The following is a 22978-nucleotide window of genomic DNA, read 5'->3' as shown; positions in this document are numbered from 1 at the left end:
AATTTTGAAGAGGAAATAAATGCTAAAGAAAAAAGAAATCACGAGGAAGAGGAAGGAGAGAAGTTGCCAGAAATTTTTTTACACTGAAACCATTACCTACAGTTTTTCCTAAACTAAATCGGGGCTTCAGATGCTTGAAAACATGGACCCAAACACTGCTTTGCTAAAGTCAACAGGTAGATTAGTGAAGGAGTAAGATGTCACCATAAAATATATGCAGAAAAAGGGAAAAGGACCATACAGACAACACTAGTTTTCTGGCTAGAAATGCCATCTCCATTCCCAGAGATAATCTAGATGATCTAGAACCTTTGACAAGTAGCATTATTACTCCAAATGACAAAATGCCAACATTGTCCAACTCTTCTTCATCGTCAGAGTAAATTTTTACAATTTGTGTATTTTTTATGTATGTATGTATTAAAATATATCTGTAAGTTTATATGTAATGTGTCCAACACCCAAAGACAAATAAAGATTGGATGTATAAAGATACTGATAATAAAAGGTAATAATAAGGAAAACTAAAGAAAAAAAAAGACGTATTGAACTTATGTTAGAACTGACTTACAACAAAGTCATCAGAACGGAACCCTGTTCTTAGTCAGGGACTATGTGCAGCTCTTTTGTACTAAATATTTCATTCTGCACTTACATGTGCTATTTCTGAGGATATATTCCCATTTTTTAAAAATATACAATCAGAAAACTTAAATAATTGTTTTTTGTTCTTTAATTACCTGAGTAATGAATTTAGGAATAAATGCAAACATCAAAAAGGAATCAAGTTCTAAGCTGGGATAATCATGTCCACACCTTAAGAGACTCAAGGATTTCAAAGACTTAGTCAGATTTTTATCTTCTAATAATGACCTAATTATTTCCACTCTATCACTTACTTATACTCCCCATCACTTAGCAGTTCTTTCCTCCATAACCTTTGTTACCCAAAGGGTGGTCCACAGACTTAGCAGCATAGAAATCACACTGGATCTTGTGAGAAATAAAGAATCTATCACCCCAGACCTGCTGTGTCAGAATCTGCATTTTTAAGATTCCCAGGTAATTCATGAGTACATTATCGATTGAGAAGCACTGGTCTAGAATGTACTGAAAGAGTGATTTTTATAATTAGGCAGATAAGCAAGAGATAAATGAGCAGAGAATATGGAAGGGAAAATTCACAAAAGAAAACAAATGATCATTAAGCAAACAAACAAAATTTCAGCCTCATTAGTAGTCAAAGAATTGAAAATTGAAATAAGAATGATACATTTATTTTCTATTGAATTGGCAAATTGTTTTTTAAGTTAATTCTTAGTGTAGCAAAGTTTCAGAATAAAAAGTTCTCTCATACACTGCTGGTAGGAAAAAAAACTGATTCAATATTTCTGGCAGACAGTTTGGTAATATGTATTCTGATACTTTAAAGGTTCTACTCTAAGACCCAATAACTTCACTCTTGAAAATTATCCTAATTAAGAAGAGGACACAAAAAAATTTTTAAAGGAATGTTTATCACAAGATTTTTGTAAGTGCAAAATTTCTATAATAAGTCCATACTTATTTTGTGCTTGTGTTGTGTCAGACACTGTGCTAAGTACTTCTACACGTTAACACATTTAACCCTCCCAACAACCCTAAGGGGTTGATAAAAGTGTTAGCCCCTTTTATGAAAGAGAAAGCTCAGGTCCTGATACATAAGAAACTTGTCCAAGATTACATCAGAAGTAAGCAAAGAGGCTGGATAAATGCCAAGGCCCTTCTTCAGGGCTGTCACAGGATACACAACCAGGGAGCACCCCATTTACTCCCCTGCCACACTCTGATAAACTATGTACCCCTGCCACCTCTGTCTAACCACAGTCAATGGTCAGATAACAAATGCACATCTACACAGTTCAATAGTATGTAATCATTAAAAACATACTTAAAACACGTAATAAAGCCATTGTTGTTGGGTCAATTCTGACTCATAGTGACTCTATAGGACACAGTAGAGCCCCAAAGCGTTTCCAAGGAGTGACTGGCCGATGTGATCTGCTACTTTTTTAGTTAACTGGAGCAGCATTTAACCACTGTGCCACCAGGGAAATGCTTATGATAAAATGCTAATTGTGTCACAAAACAACACACACACCCCAGTTTTGTATATAAACATGTATATTTGTAAATATACACACACTCACGCAAATGTTTTTGTAATATAGTTGTAGTCCCCCTTTATCCACGGTATTGGTTTCTGTGGTTTCAGTTACCCTTGGACACCTATGGACCAAGCACCATCCCGCTCCGTCATTCACATAACTTTTGTTATAATTGTTCTATTTTATTATTAGTTATGATTGTTAAATTTATTACTGTGCTTAACTTATAAATTAAACTTTATCATAAGAATGTATGTATAAAACCAAAAACCAAACCTATTGCTGTTAAGTCAATTCCAACTCATTAGCAACCCTACAGGACACAGCAGAACTGCCCCATACGGCTTCCAAGGAGCCCTGGTGGGTTTGAACTGCCAGACTTTTAGTTAACAGACATAGTTCTTTACCACTACACCACCAGGATTTTATAGGACAAAACATAGTATACATAGGGTTCAGTACTATCCGTGGTTTCAGGCATCTACAAGGGTCTTGGACCGTACACACCTCAGATAAGGGAGGACTCCTGTAGTCAACTGTATGTGTACGTTTTACATTTCCTTTCCATTTTTATTTTGTCTTTTGTTTAGTTTTACGTATTTCCTAATTTTTCCAAAATTATAATGTACTATTTAATCAGGAAAATAAAACAATAAACACTTTTAAAGAGCTGCTTTCTTCTACTGGCTCAATTGATGTTAATTACGTACTTAAATTATTCAAATTAACCTGCAAGAGATCTTTCCTTCCTTATCTCATAGTTATAAACATTTTGTAACTTTAAAATTGGCTTTTCTCTCTGGAGAGCTGTCTTAGTCATCCAGTGTTGCTATAACAGAAATACCTCAAGTGGACGGCTTTAACAAAGGAAAGTTTATTTCCTCACAGTAAAGTAGGCTAAAAGTACAAATTCAGGACATCAGCTCCAGGGGAAGGCTTTCTCTCTCTGTAGGGTCTGGAGGAAGGTCCTTCTCATCAATCTTCCCCTGGACTAGGAGCTTCTCTGCGCAGGGTCCCTGGATCCAAAGGACGATCCTGGCACTGCTTTCTTGGTGGTATGATGTCCCCTTCTCTGCTCGCTTCCCTTTCCTTTTTATCTCTTGAGAGATAAAAGGTGATGCAGGCCACACCCAGGGAAACTCCCTTTACACTGGATCAGGGATGTGACCTGGCAAAGGGTGTTATAATCCCACCCTAATCCTCTTTAACATAAAATTACAATAACAAAATGGAGGGCAACCACACAATACCGGGGATCATGGCTTAACCAAGTTGACATATTATTTTGTGGGGACACAATTCAACCCATGACAATAGCATTTTTTGTGAGACTCAAACATCAGTATTTTTTTAAAGCTCTCCAAATAATATTATTTGAAGGAACTTGAGGCCAAGATCACAAATTCAATTTATGAAATCACTCAGCAACACCTGGGAAATATTTTCAGTGACTTGGAAAATCGGATTGGATGATGATCATGGAAGGTGGTTTTAATATTGAAGTTGAGGAACGTGAACTCTACTACATTAAAACATTGAAGATGGTATTTGTATATAACACTTTCTGTCTGCTTCTCTCCCAGAACATTGAAGATTATTTTTAATTAATGACATTATAAACAATAAATAATCATCTATGAAAATTGTGGAGAATATAGACAACTGAAATACATGAGAAAACCTCTAAGTCAGTGCTTCTCAAATTTTAACGTGAATACAAATCCTCAGGAACTTGTTAAAATGTAGATTGACCCAATAGGTTTGGTGTGGGCGGTGGAGTCTGAGATTCTGCACTTCTAAGAAGCTTCCCAGGTAATCCTGTTGCTGCTGTCTGGCAGCCACACCTTGAATAGGAAGCCTCCTTTAAGCCTATGGTGGCGCAGTGATTAAAAGCCAAGGCTGCTAACCAAAAGTTCAGCAGTTCAAATCCACCAGCCACTCCTTGGAAACACCACGGGGCAGTTCTACTCTGTTCTATAGTGTCACTATGAGACGGAATCAACTTGATGGCAACAGGTTTGGTTTTCTGGTTTAAGCCTTCAGGAGCCCTGGTGGCACAGTGGTTAAGAGCTACGGCTACTATCTAAAAGATCGGCAATTCAAATCCACCACCCACTCCTTGGCAACCCTATGGAAAGTTTTACTCTGTAATATAGGACTGCTATGAGTCAGAATCGACTCAACAGCAATGGATCTGGTTAAGCCTTTAAGATGGAGATTAATAACCTCCCACCCCAAAGAGATCAAGCATCACCTAAAATCATTCACATTCAGATTACAATAGTTTCCTAAATGGTTTTTCCTATATTTAATCTCATTCTCTCCCATTTGAATCATTAACATTGTTTCCTATGTAATCTTTTAAATGTAAATCAGTTTAAGCTACTACTCCACTGGGATGGTGTCTTAGTCATCTAGTGCTGCTGTAACAGTAATACCACAAGTGCCTGGCACTAAAAAATATATATATATTATTTTTTATTTTTTTTAGTAGGCTGGAAGTCCAAATTCAGGGTGTCAGCTCCAGTAGAAGACTTTCTGTCTTTTTCGGCTCTGGAGGATGGTCCTTCTCATCAATCTCCCCCTGGACTAGGAGCTTCTCTGTGCAGGAACCCTGGGTCCAAAGGACATGCTCTGCTCCCAGCACTGCTTTCTTGGTGGTATGAGGTCCCCTACTCTCTGCTCGCTTCCCTTTTCTTTTATCTCTTGTAAGATAAAAGGTGGTACAGGCCACACCCCAGGGAAACTCCCTTTACATTGTTTCAGAGATGTGACCTAAGCAAGGGTGTTACATCTCACCCTAATCCTCTTTAACATAATCTAATACTGCCTCATTAACCACAGGCAGAGGTTAGTATTTACAACACACAGGAAAATTATATCAATCACAAAATGAAGGACAACCATACAACACTGGGAAGCATGGCCTAACTAAGTTGACACATATTTCTGGGGGACACAATTCAATCCAGGACAGGTAGTATCTCAAGGCCCATAACATTGGGTCTCAAACCCAAATGCTAACAGGGGCCAGACACATAATGTGAATGAGTGAAGCAGGGTGGGAGGGAAATTAGGTAATAAGGAGTGGTGGGGACTGCGGCAAACTATTTCTAAGGGAACAGCTATTACTGGGCTTCAGCCAAAAGTTACTATGTCTATGTGGAAAGGTAAGCCTGGTATTGCCAGATCTTCCAGGGTTTTTTTTAGAAGAAACAGGAATTCTATTATTTATTTTTTGATAAAACTTCAATATTTTAAAGACTGGCAATGAATTTTTTTAAAAATTCAGATGCTCCAAATTACACAGAGTCTCTGGGAATGGGATCCGTAATTCAGCACTTTTTTTTAAAGCTCCCAGTAGGTTCCAATGTGCAGTCAAAGTTGAAAATTACTGATCGAAACACTCTCCCCGTGGCACCAACTACAAAGAGCATGATCTGAACCAAGAATTGAAGCTGCAGAAGTATAGCTTGGTTCCTAAAGGCCAAAACAAAACCCACTGCCGTCAAGTTGATTCCAACTCATAGCAACCTTAGAGGACAGAGTACAGCTGCCCCCTAGGGTTTCCAAGAAGCAACTGGCAGCCGAATTTGAACTGTCAACCTTTTGGTTAGCAGCCAAGCTCTTAACCACTGCGCCACCAGGGATCCTTCCTAAAAGTAGTTCTTATATAAACATTATTTCTGATGTGGGGAAAAAGGAATAACTGTGCCTCCTCAAAGAAGATAATGAGGAAGTATTGTTTACATATATCTTAATATACCCTATAACCAACTCTGAGCACCAAAGGCTGGATTTAAGCTTTAGGGCATCAAGTTGATTTACAACACAATCTGAACGTCTTTAAGATTCTTAACCAAAGGGTAGTTTATAATCATTCATGTCTGCTATTTCTTTATCTGTTACATATGTAAAAGGAAAATTTTTTCCCATATTCAGTAAAAGGAAGTATAATTTAATTATCCATAGACAAAGACTGTATTAAAAAATTCTCTAGTACACTTATTTTAACACATTCTGAATAAGGTAACCGCATTTATTAACAGATATGAATGTTGCTGTGTTTCTTATCTTGAATGTATTCCAGTATAAAAGGATAGACGTTTTTAAAGTTCATTTAAAAAGAACTCACCAAGTAGACTAACAAGTCACACAGACCAGATCCCTGCTGTTCAATTTACCTGTGGATAGCAGGAACACCTGCTTTCTGTGTCACCAGTTTATAAGAAAACTAAACGTAAATAGTATTGTGGGAAGGAACATGATGAGATCTATGGCTTAATACCATTTAGGCAAAATAAAAACAAGTAACTATATATTTTAGGAATGGGAATATATCTAAAGACACTGAACCCATTAAACTAGGTGCCTGTGAGAATGGGAAATGAGGGGAGGATAGAGAACGAAGGGGAAAATAATAAAATAAACCAAGAGAAAGGCCAAGCCAATAACGATGAATTAAAAAGTCTGTATAACTCCACTCTGAGGGATAAAAAAAAAATTTTAAGGTTTAAATAAAAAACACGTGGATAGATAGATAAGAGGGGACTAAGTGACGACCTAAAGTCTCCAGAGAATCACACAGAGAAACTAAAGAATATTCCTTTTTACTTCACGGTTAAAAGGGTTTAATAAACAGACATGGGCCAACACAGCGCCCTAGAGAGATGCACCACACTGTCCCTCTGCAGCAAAGACCTGAAAAACTAAGCAAGACAGATACAAATGTCAATCCTGCAAACCTGAGCAACAAATGAAGGGATAAAGAACTAGATCAAACACCAAATGGAAGAAGAAACTGATGGAAAACAGAGGAGAGATACAGAGAGAGGAGAGATACAACTAACATGACACGTCATCATCTTGAAACACAGCCAGCAACAACCCCCAACAGGGAGTATGGGACTGCAACTTCACAGAGTCCCCAGCAGGAGACAGAGCAACTGGTATCCAGAGAAACATGCTTTCCGATCCCTCACCCTTCTGGTGAGTAGAAGCAAGAACCCCTCCTAATCCTGGCAGTCCCCATCAACAGGGTCGGTCCACAATATGAGACGCCCGCCTCTGCCCTCCAGTCCTGCCCCACCCCTTCCCACCGCATGGCTTTTCTTTCTTTCTTTCTTTTCTTTCTCCCTCCCACCAAGCCCAGTACACCACCTTCTCTCCCCAGCTGGCCCTTGGGTCCGCCCCACCCCCACTCACCAGCCCCCACCACAGTGCCATTTTTTCCTCTTTCTTTTCCTTCTCATTCCCACCTAGCCCAGTACACCACCTTCCCTTCCTTCCCACTGGTGCTTGGGTCTGTCCCACCCCCACTTGCCAGCCCCACCATGCCATTTTTGTTTTTTTATCATTCTTCCTTTTCATTCTCTCTCCAACCTAGTCCTGCATGGCACCTTCGCCCTATTTCCACTGGCCCCTGCTGCATCGCCATGGCTAGACAGCCAGCGGCTCTCCACCCCCTTGAGTCTGCCCTACTCCTACTCATCGGCTCCTGCCATCCTGTCATTTTTTTTTCTTTCTCTTCTTTCTCCCTCCCATTAAGCCCTATAGCCACCTCCCCTCTCTGCCCACTGGCCCCCAGATCTGTCCTTCCCCCACTCATCAGCCCCCACCAGGTTGCCATTTTTTCCTCCTTCTTCCTTTTCTTTCTCCCTCCCACCAAGCCCCATATGACACCTCCTCCCCTTTCCCGCCAGCTCCCACTGTGCCACTGCAGAAGGAGAGTCACTGGCCCATTGCCACCTCAGGTCTGCCCTGTCCCTAACTCCTGGTTCCTGCTGTGCCGTATTTTTTTTCTTTTTCTTTCACTTCTTTCTCCCTCCCACCAAGTCCCATACTCCACCTCCTTTCCTCTCCATCAGCCCAAGTCCACTCTGCCCTCCTTCGTTGACCCCCCACTGCACCACCATATTTTTTTGTCTTTTTTCTTCCTTACTTTTCATTCTCCCTCCCACCTAGCCCCATACATCATCTCCTCCCCTTCCCACTGACCCCTATCACACTGCCATGGCTAGAGTGTCCATAGAGCTCAGGCTCAATGCCACACCAAGCCTGCATTCCCTCTCCCCTCCTTCCACTCAACTAGCTGCTGAATGGTGGGAAGGGAGCCTGTACCACTCACCATCCAACACCCCCACCCATCTGGCGAGGAGCTCTGAATGCTTCAACACAGCCAGACCAACATCAGGAAGCAGACAGTGCCTGCTGAGTCCACTCTCAGCCACTTTGTGAAACCAGCATACAGCGAAGTGGGCTCGCCCTGACTGATGCTGCCCTGCCCACCTGGATAAGGTGGTGAGAGCTAGTGTGCCCACAGTTGAGCAAGCAACAAAGCATGCTCAGACTGCTCACCCTGACATATGAAAACAAAATAAAAAAGCAGTACAAAAAAAAAAAGATGGACATACAATCAATAAAGAAAATAATACCTTAATGTCACAGAGACAGCAAAAAGTATCAAAACATATAAAAAAGCAGAAAAGGTGGCTCCAGCAAGTGAAGAAAATAAAGAATCAGATGGCCTTCTGGTAGAAGGAAAGGCTTTGAAACTACCTGATATGGAATTCAAAAGGCTAATATTTAGGGCTCTCCAAGAGATTGGGAAAGACAGCAAGCAAAACACAGCCAAAATCAAGGGAAAAATCGATAAAATCATGGAAAACACAGACAAAACCAACAAAAACATAGCCAAAAAATCAAGGAAAACACAGACAACGCAAAAAGAGAATTCAGAAAAATAATACAAGAAGAAAACATCAATAAATAAACAATTAGAAATCATACAAAAACAGCAACTAGAAATCCAAAAGATAAAACTTCAGAAATGGACAGCTCAACAAAAAGTGTTAAGGGTAAATTTAAACAATGGAAGACAGAATTAACGAGACGGAAGACAAATGCATGGATGTCACTTTGTTTGAGGAAAAATCAGAGGAAAAATGATGAAAACCTAAGAATTATGTAGGATGCAACCAAGAGCAAATATTTGCATGTGATCACAGTTCCAGAGCAGGGGGAGAAAATGGAAAACACAGAGAAGATTGTGGAAGATTTACTGACAGAAAACTTCCCAAATATTATGAAAGACAAAAAGTTGACCATCCAAGAAGCTTACCGAATCCCATATGGGACAGACCCCCCAAAGAAAGTCACCAAGACATATTAAAATCACACTTGGCAAAACCAAAGAAAACGAAAGAATTCTGAGAGCAGCCAGAGAAAAATGAAAAGTCACTTACAAAAGAGAAACAAGCTCTGATTACTAAGTTCTGATTACTCGGTAGAAACTATGCAGGCAATGGGATGACACCCATAAAACCTTAAAAGAAAAAAAAACTGCCAAGAATAATATAGCCTGAAAAACTCTCTGTCTAATATGATGGCAAAATTTGGGCATTTCCAGATAAACAGAAATTAAGGGAATCTGTAAAAACCAAACTTACAAGGAATATTAAAGGAAGTCCTTTGGTTAGAGAGAACCAACAATATCTGACAAGAATTGGAGTCCAGGATACAGGACAGCATCAGCCAGATACCAACGTAAGTAACCAAATCCACTGCAACTGAGTTGATTCCAACTCATAGCAGCCCTACAGGACAGCACAGAACTTCCCCATGGGGTTTTCAAAGAGCAGCTGGTGGATTCAAACTACTGAATTTTTGGTTAGCAGCCAGGTTCTTAACTACTGTGCCACCAGGGCTTCAACCTAGGTAAAGGACTCTCAATTGTAAAACAAAGCTAAGAAATTAAAACGGGGAAACAGACATGTCAATCTGTAAATGACAACGTCAAAACAATAAAAAGGGGAATAGTGCAGCTATAAAACTATCAAATGGAGAAGAAGTCAAGGCAATAAGAAGTAATAAAATGCTGGTTCAAACTTACAAAGATAAGGGTAAATATCAAGGTAATCACACAAAGAAAGTTAACAAACCTACTCATCAGAATAAAAAAGAACAAAAACATAAAGTCTCAGTAAACTCAAAATCTATAATAACAAAGAATAAAAAAGAAAGTCCACAAACAAAAGTCACTCAGCATAGGAAAGAGAAACAAAGAAAATGTGAACACCACAAAAAAAAAAGCACAACAATATGACAGCAATAAACTCATACCTATCGATAATCACACTTAATGTAAATGACTTAAATCCACCTGTATAGAGTGGCAGAATGGATAAAAAAGCACAACCCATCAATATGCTTTCTACAATAGAGACACCTTAGACACAAAAAAATAAATATATTAAAAATCAAAAGATGAAAAAAATGTATCAATGAAACAGTAACCAAAAAAGGGCAGGAGTGGCAATACTAATTTCAGATAAAATAGACTTTAAGGCAAAATCAGCCCAAAAAGACAACGAAGGGCCTTATATAATGATTAAAGGGAAAATCCACCAAGAAAACACAACCTTAATAAATATCTATACATCCAGTAACAGAGCTCCAAAATACATAAGGCAAACTCTAACAGCTCTGAAAAGAGAAACTGACAGTTTCACAATGACAGTAGGAGACTTCAACACACCACTCTCAGTAAAGGACAGAACACATAGGGAGAAACCCAACAAAGATACAGAAGATCTAAAGGCCGCAATCAGCCAACTTGGCCTCAAAGACACATATAGAACACTCCACCCAACGGCAGCAAAGTATACATTTTTTTCCAGTGCACACGCAACATTATCCAGAGCAGGCCACTTTTTACGCCACAAAGAAATCCTCAATAAAATCCAAAATACAGAAATACAAAGCATTCTCTCTGATCACAATGCCATAAAAACAGGAATTAGTAACAGGAACAGCAAGGAAAAAAAATCAAATACATGGAAACTGAATAACACTTTGCTTAAAAACAACTGGGTAATAGAAGAAATCAAAGAGGGAATTAAAAAAATTCATAGAATTAAGTGAGAATGAAAACACATCATACCAAAACCTTTGGGACACAGCAAACGCAGTGCTCAGAGGTCAGTTTATATCAAAAATGCACACATCAAAAAAGAAGAATGGGCCAAAATAAAAAATGAGCCCTACAATTTGAACAAATGCAAAGAAAACAGCAAAAGAAGCTCACAAGCACCAGAAGAAAGGAGAGAGTAAACATTAGAGCAAAAATAAATGAAAGAGAAAACAAAAAAAACATAGAATCAATAAAACCAAAAGTTGGTTCTTTGAAAGGAACAACAAAAGCGACAAACCACTGGCCAAAATAACAAAAGAAAAACAGGAGAGGACACAAATAACCCAAATAAGAAATGAGACGGGGAATATTACAACAGACCTGACTGAAATAGAAAGGATCATAACAGAGTACTATGAAAAATTACACTCCAACTAATTTGAGGGCCTAGAGGAAATGGACAAATTTCTAGAAACACATTATCTAAACTAACACAAGTTGAAATAAAACAGAACCATAACAAGAGCAGAGATTGAAGAGGTAATAGAAAAAAATTCCCAACAAAAAAAAAGCCTCGTCTGGATGGCTTCACCGGAGAATTCTACCAAACATTCAGAGAAGAGATCACACCAGTATTACTCAAACTATTTCAGAGCATAGAAAAGGAAAGAATACTCCTGAATTCATCCTATGAAGTCAGTATAACCCTGATACCAAAGCCAGGCAAAGACAATGCACACACACACACAAAAAAAAAGAAAATTAAAGACCAGTATCTCTCACGAGTATAGATGCAAAAAAATTCTCAATAAAATTCTAGCCAACAGAATTCAGCATCACATCAAAAAAAGAATACACCATGACCAAGTAGGATTAATGCCAGGTATGCAAGGATGGTTCAACATTAGAAAATCAATCAACGCAATCTACCATAAATAGATCAAAAGAAAACAATCACATGATCATCTCAATAGACACAGAAAAGGCATTTGATAAAGTCCAACATCCATTCCTGCTAAAAAACTCTCAATAAAATAGAAACAGAATGGAAATTCTCAACATAATAAATGACATCTATATAAAACCAACAGTCAACATCATGCTCAACAGAGAGAGGCTGAAAGCATTCCCCGTAAGAACAGGAACAAGACAAGGATGCCCTTTATCACCACTCCTATTTAACATTGTTCTGGAAGTCCTAGTTAGAGCAATAAAGCAACACAAAGAAATAAAGGCCATCCAAATTGGAAAGGAAGAAGTAAAAGTAGCCCTATTCTCAGATAATATAATACTATTCATAAAGAACTCCAAAAATTCGACAAGAGAACTACTGGAACTAATTAAAAAAATTCATACAAGACATACAAAATCAGTTGGATTCCTAAACACCAACAAATAGAACTTCAAAAAGGAATCAGGAAAACAATACCATTTATAATAACCCCTAAAAAGTTAAAATCCAAAAAACCAAACACCCGTTGCCATTGTGTTGATTTCGATCATAACAGAGTAGAACTGTCCCATAAGGTTTCCAAGGAGCAGCTGGTGGATTTGAACTGCTCATCTTTTGGTTAGCAGCCAATCTGTTAACTACTGTGCCACCAGGGCTCCAAAAAATAAAATACTTAGAAATAAATCTAACCAGGGACATAAAAGGCCTATACAAAAACAAAACAAAACAAAAAACTACAGAACACTACTGCAAGAAACCAAAAGAGACCTACATAAATGGAAAAACATACCATGCTTACGGATAGGAAGACTCAACATTGTGAAAATGTCAATCCTACCCAAAGCAATCTACACATATAATGCAATCCTGATCCAAATATCAACAGCATTCTTTAACAAGATGGAAAAACTAATCACTAATTTTATACAGAAAGAGACCCCCGGATATGCAAAGCATAATTAAAGAAAACGAACAAAGTAGGAGGCCTTGCACCACCTGAAATCAGAACCTACTATACAGCCATGAAAATAAAAACAGGCTGGTACTCGTACAATGACAGACACATAGACCAACGGAACAGAATTGAGAACCCTGATGTAAATCTATCCACCCATGGTCAGGTGATCTTTGACAAGGACCAAAGTTCATTAAATGGAAAAATGATAGTCTTTTTAACAAATGGTACTGGCAAAACTGAATGTCCATCTGTGAAAAATTAAACAGGACCCATACCTCATACCATACACAAAAACTAACACAAAATGGATAAAAGACCTAAATATAAAGCCTAAAATGACAGAGATCATGGAAGAAAAAATAGTGACAATGCTAAGGGCCCTAATAAATTAGTGGATTGTATAAATCCAATACAATCCACTAATTTACAATGCACAAACACCAGAAGAGAAACTAGATAACTGGGAGCTAATTTAACACATAAAAAAAATTTAACACATATGCTCATCAATAGACTTCACCAAAAGAATAAAAAGAGAACCTACTGATTGGGAAAAAATTTTGGCTATGACATAACTGACAAGGGTCTAATCTCTAAAATCTATAGAATACTTCAACACCTCAACAACAAAAAGACAAATAATCCAATTAAAAAATGGGCAAAGGATATGAATGGATACATGAGAAAAAGCTCACTATCACTGGCGATGTGAAAACTGCAAATCAAAACTACAACATGATACCATTTCACTCAGACATTACTGGTACTAACAAAAAAAATAAACGCTGGAGAGGCTGCAGAAGATTGTGACTCTTACGCATTTCTGGTGGAAATGTAAAATGGTACAATCACTATGAAAAACCATATGTCACCTCATTAAAAAGCTAGTAATAGAAATACCACATAATCCAGCAATCCTACTCAGAGGAATATATCCTAGAGAAATAAAAGCCATCAGGAATAAACATATGCATACCCATGCTCACTGCAGCATTATTCACAACAGCAAAAAGACTGAAACAACCTAAGTGCCATCAACAGATGAATGAATAAACGAATTGTGGTACATACACACAATGGAATACTACACAATGGTAAAAAAACAATGATGAATCTGTGAAACATCGCACAACATGGATGAATCTGGAGGGCATTATGCTGAGTGAAGTAAGTCAATCACAAAAGGACAAATATTGAGACCACAATTGTAAAAACTCATGAAAAGGTTTACACATAAAAAGAAACAATCTTTGATGGTTACAAGGGAGGGGAGGGATGGGAATGAAAGAACACTAACTAGACAACAGATAAGTAGTAACTGGTGAAGGGAAAGACAGTGCACAATACTGGGGAAGCCAGCACAACTTGACCAAGGAAAGGTCATGGAAGTTCCATGGACACATCCAAACTCCCTGAGGGACAGAATTACTGGGCTGAGGGCTAGGGACCATGGTCTTGGGGGACATCTAGCTCAATTGGCATAACACTTTATTTATTTATTTATTTTCTTAATTTTTTTTTTAGGTGAAAGTTTACAAATCAAGTCAGTCTCTCATACAAAAAGTTATACACACCTTGCTGTGTATTCCTTCCTGCCCTCCTCTTAAAGAGATAGTACATTCCTCCTCTCCACCCTGTATTCCCTGTGTCCATTCAACCGGCTCCTGTTCCCCTCTTCCTTCCTATCTTGCCACCAGACAGGAGTTGCCCACATAGTCTCAAGTGTCTACTTGAGCCAAGAAGCTCACTCCTCACCAGTATCATTGTATATATCAGTCTAATTCCTGTCTCTAGAGTTGGCTTTGGGAATGGTTCCAACCTTGGGCCATCAACGGGTCCAGGGACCATGACCGTCAGGGTCCCTCCAGTCTCAGTCCGACCATTACGCCTGGTCTTTTTGTGAGAATTTGAGATCTGCATCCCACTGTTCTCCTGCTCCATGGCATAACATATTGTATAAAGAAAACATTCTACATTCTACTTTGGTGAATAGCATCTGGAGGTTTAAAAGCTTGTGAGTGGCCATCTAACATACTCCACTGATCTCACCTCATCTGCAAGAGACAAGAATGAAGAAAACCACAGACACAAGGGAAAGATTAGTCCAAAGGACTAACGGACCACAAGTACCACAGCCTCCACCAGACTAAGTTCAGCATAACTAGATGGTGGCTGGCTACCACCACTGACTGCTCTGACAGGAATCACAACAGAGGGTCTCAGACAGAGCTGGAGAAAAACACAGAACAAAATTCTAGCTCCCCCCCCTCCAAAAAAAAGACTTATTGGTCTGACAGAGACTGGAGAAACTCTGAGAATGTGGCCCCCGAACTCCCTTTTAACTCAGTAATGAAGTCACTCCTAAGAGTCACCCTTCAGCCAAAGATTAGACAGGCCCATAAAACAAAACGAATGGGCACACTAGCCCGGGGCAAGGACAAGAAGGCAGGAGGTGACAGGAAAGCTGGTAACGGGGAATCCAAGGTACAGAAGGCGGAGTGATGACATGTTGTGAGGGTGCCAAGCAACATCAGGAAACAGTATGTGTATTGTTTAACGAGAAACTAAAATGCTCATTTAAAATACAATTTAAAAGCGGGGGCAGATATTGTGTGAGACCACTACTATAAAAACCCAAGAAAAGGTTTAAATGCAGAGAAAAACAATCTTTGATGGGAGGGCAGGGGAAGGAGAGGAAATCACTAACTAGACAGTAGATAAGTGTTAACTTTGGTGAAGTGAAAGACAGCTTACAATATAGGGAAAGTCGGCACATAGAATACTATGACCACGGGAAAGTCACAGAAGCTTCCTAAATACACCCAAACATCTTCAGAGACTGTGTTACTGGGGCTGAGGGCTGGCGACCATAGTCTCAGGGGACATCTAGGTCAACTGGCATAACACAGTTCATAAAAAAAATGTTCTACATCCTGCTTTGGTGGTAGTGTCTCATGTCTTAAAAGCTTGCAAGTGGCCATCTAAGATGGTCCCATGCCATCCGGAACAAAGAAGAATGAAAGAAAACAAAGGAACAAGGAAAATATTAGTCCAAAGGACTAGTGGACCACATGAACCACACCCTTCACCAGCCTGAGCCAAGAAGAACTAAATGGTGCCCGGCTGCCACCACTAACCTCTATGACAGGGATCACGATAGCGGGACTTGGACAGAGCGGGAGAAAAATGTAGAACAAAATTAAAATTCACAAAAAAACCTGGACTTATTGGTCTGACAGAGACTGGAGGAATGCCCAAGACTATGGACCCAGGACATTCTGCTAATTCAGAACTAAAGCTACTCCAGTAGTCCATCTTTCAGACAAGATTAGACAGGCGTATAAAACAAACAGTAACACACGTGTGCAATGTGCTTCTTAGTTCAATCAAATGTAAGAGACCAAATGGGCAACACCTGCCCAAAAGTAAAGAGGAGAAGGTAGAAAGGGGCAGGAAAACTGGAGGAATGGGCATGGGGATCCCAGGATGTAAAGGGAAAATGGGAGAGTGCTGATACATTGTGGTGACTGCAACCAATGTCACAAAACAATTTGTATATAAATTTCTGAATGAGAAACTAATTTGTGCTGTCAACTTTTACCTAAAGCACAGTAAAGTTAAAAATGAACAGACACGGATCAAGCATCCTTTTATGCCAGGCACTGTACTAGGCCCTGGATATACTAAGATGAGTAAGACACTGTCTCCGCTTTCAGGAAATGTTGCTAATCTTCTAGCCCCAGCCTTATTCCTCTCAGCCAGATCTGAAAAAGTGCTTTTTACATTGATGCTGCTTTAAATATAGCAAGTATAGATGATATTGCAAATATAAATTCTGCTTCCCTTACATGATCTAAACATTAGAAGAAAGCTTTGAGATCTTCTAGGCCCATCTCCCACTTATTCAGGAATCTCTTCTACTTCCCAATCTGTGAAGTTTACTTCCCCACAATGGGTGTAATGACCACCGACTACTATCGTTTCTTCCCTATAGAATAACAGCAGATAAGTATATTGCTTCTGAGACAAATCCCCACAGTCTTCTCTTCACTGGGTTAAACATTATTAAGGCCTTTAACTCTTTCTCACAGACGAACTAGGCTGATTGCTGTTTTGCCTTATTCTGGAATGTCCACTCCCTCCTAACCAAGCACTCACATCCCATCTATCCGATCAAACCCCAACCCTCATGGAAGTGGTCCTGGATCACCCCAGAACAGAATGCAATGCCACTCCCTCTTCTGCATTTACCCTGGTGGAGTCTCTCTCAAGCACTATGATCCAAGGACCCCTCTTCCTCAAATACCACTTATCTTGCCAATGGACTGTCTAGTCTCCCAAATTGATGGCAAGCATTTAAAAAAGTTTTTTTTTGACTTGTTAGAAAATGTTTCTATTAACAAGTTGTTTTCGTTTTCATCTCCATTTGTTTCATCTAATGTAAATAGTCATTAAATACTTTAGAGATCTCTCAAGATGCTACTGAGATTGAAGCTCCATAGGCCAGCTCAGAGTTTGGAAGGAAAATCTTACAACAGAAAGAAGGCTTCAGAGGAAGAAATCAAACAGGAATCCTCACCAAAGAAAATACTTAAAAACATTTTTTTTTCTTTTTATTCTCAAGGGTGCTATAGAGAAATAGGGTTGTCTCAGTTTTCAAAAAATGTTCAGCTCCAAAATTACGGAGCACGTCGGACAATACTCTGCTTCCAGAGGAGATCTATAACTGGTTCCTGAGTAGTTTAGAGCTCTGAAAGAAAGCAGGATCAACTAGTCTGGAGCATAATGTTTATTAGGAATTCCTTTTTTAAAAAAAGAAAAACAGTATTTGCTTGGAGGCCCATATGGCTTAGCTTCTACATGTAAACGAAATGTGTAACCTCCATTTTGAATTCATATAAAAGAGAATTTTGAAGCTAAAGGATATTAGGTTACATAGGAAAATATTTATGATATTCTTTTAAGTGAGGGAAAAAAGCTTGACTCCAGTGCTGTGTGTTTCCAGGCTTGTATATGGAAAGACTGAAAGGAAATGCACAAAAATATGAATAATGGTTATTTTGTGGTTGAACTATTAAGGGTAACTTTATTTTCCTTTTGCACATTCCATACAACTACAAGTGGTTGGCCAGCTGTCAGTCATTACACCTTGCAAAACTGAGAAATTATTTGAGGTTTTGAAATTTTCTATGAAGAACATAATAAAATATACATTAAGAATTCCGTCTGCAACTTCGGCAGAATGATGAAAAGAGTATCTTCAGGTCTTTCTGTTTATGCACATCAGAGGTTCAAATGTGAACTGTAAGCTACAACAGAAACTGTGCCCTAAAAAAAAAATAACCAAACCCACTGCTGTGGAGTTGATTCCGACTCATAGAGACCCTATCGGACAGAGTAGAACTGCCCCACAGGGTTTCCAAGGAGCCCTTGTTAGATCCCAACTGCTGACCTTTTGGCTAGCAGCCACAGCTCTTAACCACTACGCCACCAGGGTTTCCAAAACTGTGCCCTAATAGAGCCGAAGTCACACATCAGCAACTATTCTATACCAAACTGTCCTCGGGACTTGTGAAAAACCACTATAACTCCACAGTTAAAATAACTATAACCCCAAGGTATGTCTAAATTAAATGAATATTCTGTTTTTGTTTGTTTGCTTTAAAGGAAGTAACCATCCTATACAATTCAGGTCATCTCTTGAGTTTAGCATTTGGAAATTCTGATAGAATTTTTACTGACAAAACCTGAAGCTGACACACACAGAAAAACAAACATGAACAACCAAAAAAAAAAACTCAACTTCCTAAGCAGACAGACCAAATGCTGAACTTAAAAACTATTCAGTCATTACTGGGTTAACTGCACCTTTTTCAATCAGTCAAATATTCAACAAACCACTTTGAACACTCACTGTACACTGCTGTGTTCAAAGAGAAGAAACTAAAAAGGCAAAACAAAAAAACGCACATGATTCCTATGAGGAGATATCAGTTTAGTAAATGCAATCTACTGCCTCCCCTCCCTAATTTCCATCCCCACAAACATGTGGACGTCTATGGTGTGTCTTGTCTATTTTCAACCACTGACTAGTAGTGTTTGGTCCACTGTTCTCCAGAGCTTCATGATTTAGATCTTCCTTAAACTATCAACCACCCAAGATATTAGTAATAAAAAACCTGTAAGACTTGGTAGTGATTAAAGTATTCACCATTCCCACTCAATCTACTGGGAACGGACTCCCCACTTCCCCCCACCCCTTTTGCAGACAATATGGAACATCTATTAAGAACTCTGGAAGGTATTTATAGACTTATTTATAGAAACAATGGAAAGGAGCAACTGCAACACAGCTGCTCTGCTCCTGCTGCTTTAAGCACTTCATGGTTCCATTCTGGTATCTTCCATAGGCTTACATGAGGTTGGCTAGCTGTCAGCCATTAACTTCTTGCAAAACAGAAATCCTCTTAAGTAGGCTGGAGGATGTGGTAAACAGAATAATGCCCTTTCCCGGCAAAGATGTCCACTTCCAAATCCCCAGATCTGTGAATATGTGACTTTATATTCTAAAGGAATTTTGCAGATGTAATTTAAGGATCTTGGGACAGGGGAATTATCCTGCATTCCTCGGCTTGGTGGCTTCTGCTTCCCTCTTCAAATCTAGTAGCATGGTATCTTCCAACCTCTGAGTTCTCTTTCATCTCTATTTCTGTTTGCCTCTATTGTCATATTACCTTTTACTGTGATCAAAGCCAAGGAACGCAGGAGGCCTCCAGAAACTAGCAAAGGCCAGGAAATAGATTCTCCCCTAGAGCCTCCAGAAGGAATCAACTCACCCTGAATTTATCGCCGTAAGACCCATTTTGGACTTCTAACCTCCAGAAATGTAAGACGATAATTTTGTGTTGCTGGAAGTCGCTAAACATGTGGCAATTTGTTACGGCAACAACGGAAAACTAACACAGAAGACGAGCATCAAACTATACCTGGAGCCGGGTTGGGCTGGCAGCAGGGCGCCCAGGAGGCCGCCAGGCCCATTGCGCCTGTGGAGGCGCCCCTTGCGGAGGAGGATGGAGGGCGGCAGAGCAGAGAAAAAGGCGCAGAGCAGAGAGAGAGGCGCAGAGCAGAGAGAGAGGCGCAGAGCAGAGAGAGAGGCGCAGAGCAGAGAGAGAGGCGCAGAGAAACAAAAAGGCGCAGAGGAGGAGGCGCGGGGTGGGCGGGGGGTGACCCGAGCGCCGAGCCCGCGGAGCCCAACAGCTGGAACAGGGGAGATGGAAATCTAAGAGTAAACAGCCCTTTCATTAACAGTGTTGAGATGGAGAAAGAACTTTGAATGAAAGGATATGGTCCTTTTAGAGGAAGAGATGGATGGCAAACCCATGGCGTCGCTGCTCCTCAACAAGCTGGGGAACTACAGCCACCCGAGCCGCCGCGGCTTGCTGAGGGCGGAGGAGAAGGAGGCCAAAGCGCCGCCCAGCTGCCGGTTGGCCGCTGCTTTCCCTGCCACACGTGCAGGGAGGCTTTCGCCTGGCCCAGAACCTTCTGGCGGCGGCAACCTTAGAGCTACGAGACCGCTTCTAAACTGTCTGCAGGCACCCTTACCTCAGGGTTTATAATCAAATTAAATCCTCAGTCTTTTCAGGAGGGCTCGGTGGACGCCGTATTTTCCCGATTCTCTGTCTTCCTCACCTACGTTTACGGCCCCTCAGGGGGAATCTGTACCCGTGTTGGAAGCTGTGTTTTCCCAAAACTGGTTCTGAGTGTAAGAGGGAGACGTCTATTCTCTCAGTTGTGCATACCCTGCCCTGTCCTCTCTCCATTTAGAGGGAAAGCTTAGGCCAGAAGATGCAGCCAGAAAGAGCAGGGACGGAGAAGCCTAGCTGTAAGCAGGAGCTGGCCCAAGGTGCTGGGACATGGACTCCAAGTGCTGCCAGGGCCCAGGAAAGCACCTCCACGCAGCCCTGAGTGGTCACAGCTGGACAGGACCTCCTCAGGGGCCGCCCTTCGGACCCCTCCATCTTAAAAAAAAAATGGTTTTATTGAGATATTATTCACATATCATACGATTCACCCATTTAAAGCGTACAAATCAATGATTTTTATTGTATTCCCAGACTTGCCAGTACCATGGTCAATTTTAGAACATTTTCACCACCCCACAAAGAAACTCTATACCCTTTAGCTATCACCTCCCCACCCCAGCACTAAGGAACCGCTGATCACTGTTCTACTCTCTGTGAGTGGAGTTCCCCGCTCTGGACGTTTCTCGAAGCAAACTCTTCCTCCCCCGCTTTTTCTTTCTTTTTTTTTTTTTTTAAATCAGCCTACTGATTAAAAGACAGACTTAGGAAGGGATCTCATTCCTAACTCGCGGACTGCCTGTCCAGCCTGCTGCTGTTTCCCTGGGAGTTTTATTTCTAGGACTTGGTCCTAACAAACGGACAGAGCTGCACCTACAGATTCTCATGGGAGGATGTTCTTTGGGAGGTTTTCTGTAAGAGTCAAAACGTGGAAGCCTTCTCAAAATCCCACGGTGGGGGCGACGGGGTCACTGTCATTATCAGGCGGGTCCTTGACAGAACACCTGAGCTCCAAGAAAATGTTCATACATGAAGACCCCAGGGCAATTTCAGAAAAAAAAAAAAATCATATGTATACAGATTGGTTGTCTCTTGATGGGAGAATTAGGGATGGTTCTTATTTTCTTCTTCCTTCCTTTTTCTTTTTAAAATTTCTTGTAATAACTAGGGATTTAAAATCAGAAGATACATTTTTAATTAAAAATTATTTTAAACTAAAAAAAAAAACTATACCTGGAAATAACGAAAGTGATAGCATAGTGAGGCCTCAGTGTATAAAAACAATAATAATAATAATTTTAAAGAAAGCTAGCAGAGTGTAGTATTTAAAAGTTGAGTCCTGGAGTTAGGCAAGACCTGGAATCAAATTCCAAATCTGCCACTGACAATGGGTATTACATTGGCCAAGTTACTTCACATTTTCAAACCTCTGATTTTTGTTTGTTTTGATTTGTAAAACGGGAAAAATAATACCTACCCCTTAGGTGTTTTGTGAGATTAATTTAGGTAATGCACTGAATATGCTCAGGGCCTGGCACAGTGACTATTCAGAAAAAGATAGTTGTTATTGTTGTTTTAGAAGTTGTTTTAGTTATTATTAGTCTAGAAGCTCAGTCACTGGGCAGTGACGTCAGCTAATGTTACCAGAATCTTTTCCATGTATATCGTGGATTGATCAAAGTGAGGTATTCTGGTTGTCCTCTAAATCACCCCTAAAAAACATTTGAGAGAAGACCATGCACTTTTCAATGATTTCTGAATGTGTCTAATGTGTCTCTTACCTTTGCTTTAATCATCAGTTCCTTATGCTTACGAATTAGCTCCTCATTGTCTGAAAGTGATGAACCTAGATGTTGTTGTTGTAAGTCTCTTATGGTTTTCTGAAACCAACAAGTCACCTAGGTAAGAATCAACAAAGCAAGTTCAAATTTCAAATGATCAGAGTAAGTGAGTAAAAAATCAGAAATACTTCCTTAACCTTTCAAAACTTAAGCTACAGGCAGTCCCTAAGTTATGAACATCTGACTTATGGACAACTCGTACTTAAGAATGGCCTGCCATAAAGCCTATTATATTAAAAATTTGAGTTAAAAATATACAATGATTCATAATAACGAACACACACTACTTTTGACACTCATGAAAACATTGTACAGTTTGAAAATGTTTAAGTGTTTTATATGCATAGAAAGGTAAAATATATACTATATACTAAGAAAAACATTTGACTAATGCTAAATAAGAACCATATGTACCCGTTCGACTTACCTACAAATTCGACTTAAAGACAGACTTAGGAAGGGATCTCATTCCTGACTCGGGGACTGCCTGTACCTAAATTTCTCTTTATATGTACTCATTTTGTGTACTAAATTAATAAATATAAAATCAGGTTTTCATTTTTTCTTCATTTAAACCTCTACATGCTTG

General features: G+C 39.7%; 1 protein-coding gene across 1 annotated transcript in view; it reads right to left on the bottom strand.

The window, feature by feature from the left end:
* Positions 1-22978, bottom strand: part of CCDC141 (coiled-coil domain containing 141) — a 230846-nt gene that overhangs the window by 127899 nt on the left and 79969 nt on the right. The window contains exon 6 of the mRNA XM_003405968.3: positions 22330-22446. Within this exon, the coding sequence (XP_003406016.2) occupies positions 22330-22446 (117 nt within the window). The remainder of the gene's footprint in view (positions 1-22329; positions 22447-22978) is intronic.

This window comes from Loxodonta africana, chromosome 6 (assembly GCF_030014295.1).
Source record: "Loxodonta africana isolate mLoxAfr1 chromosome 6, mLoxAfr1.hap2, whole genome shotgun sequence".
NCBI lineage: Eukaryota > Metazoa > Chordata > Mammalia > Proboscidea > Elephantidae > Loxodonta > Loxodonta africana.
Note: the sequence above shows the minus strand (reverse complement) of the source record. Positions and strands in the feature narration are given on the sequence as shown.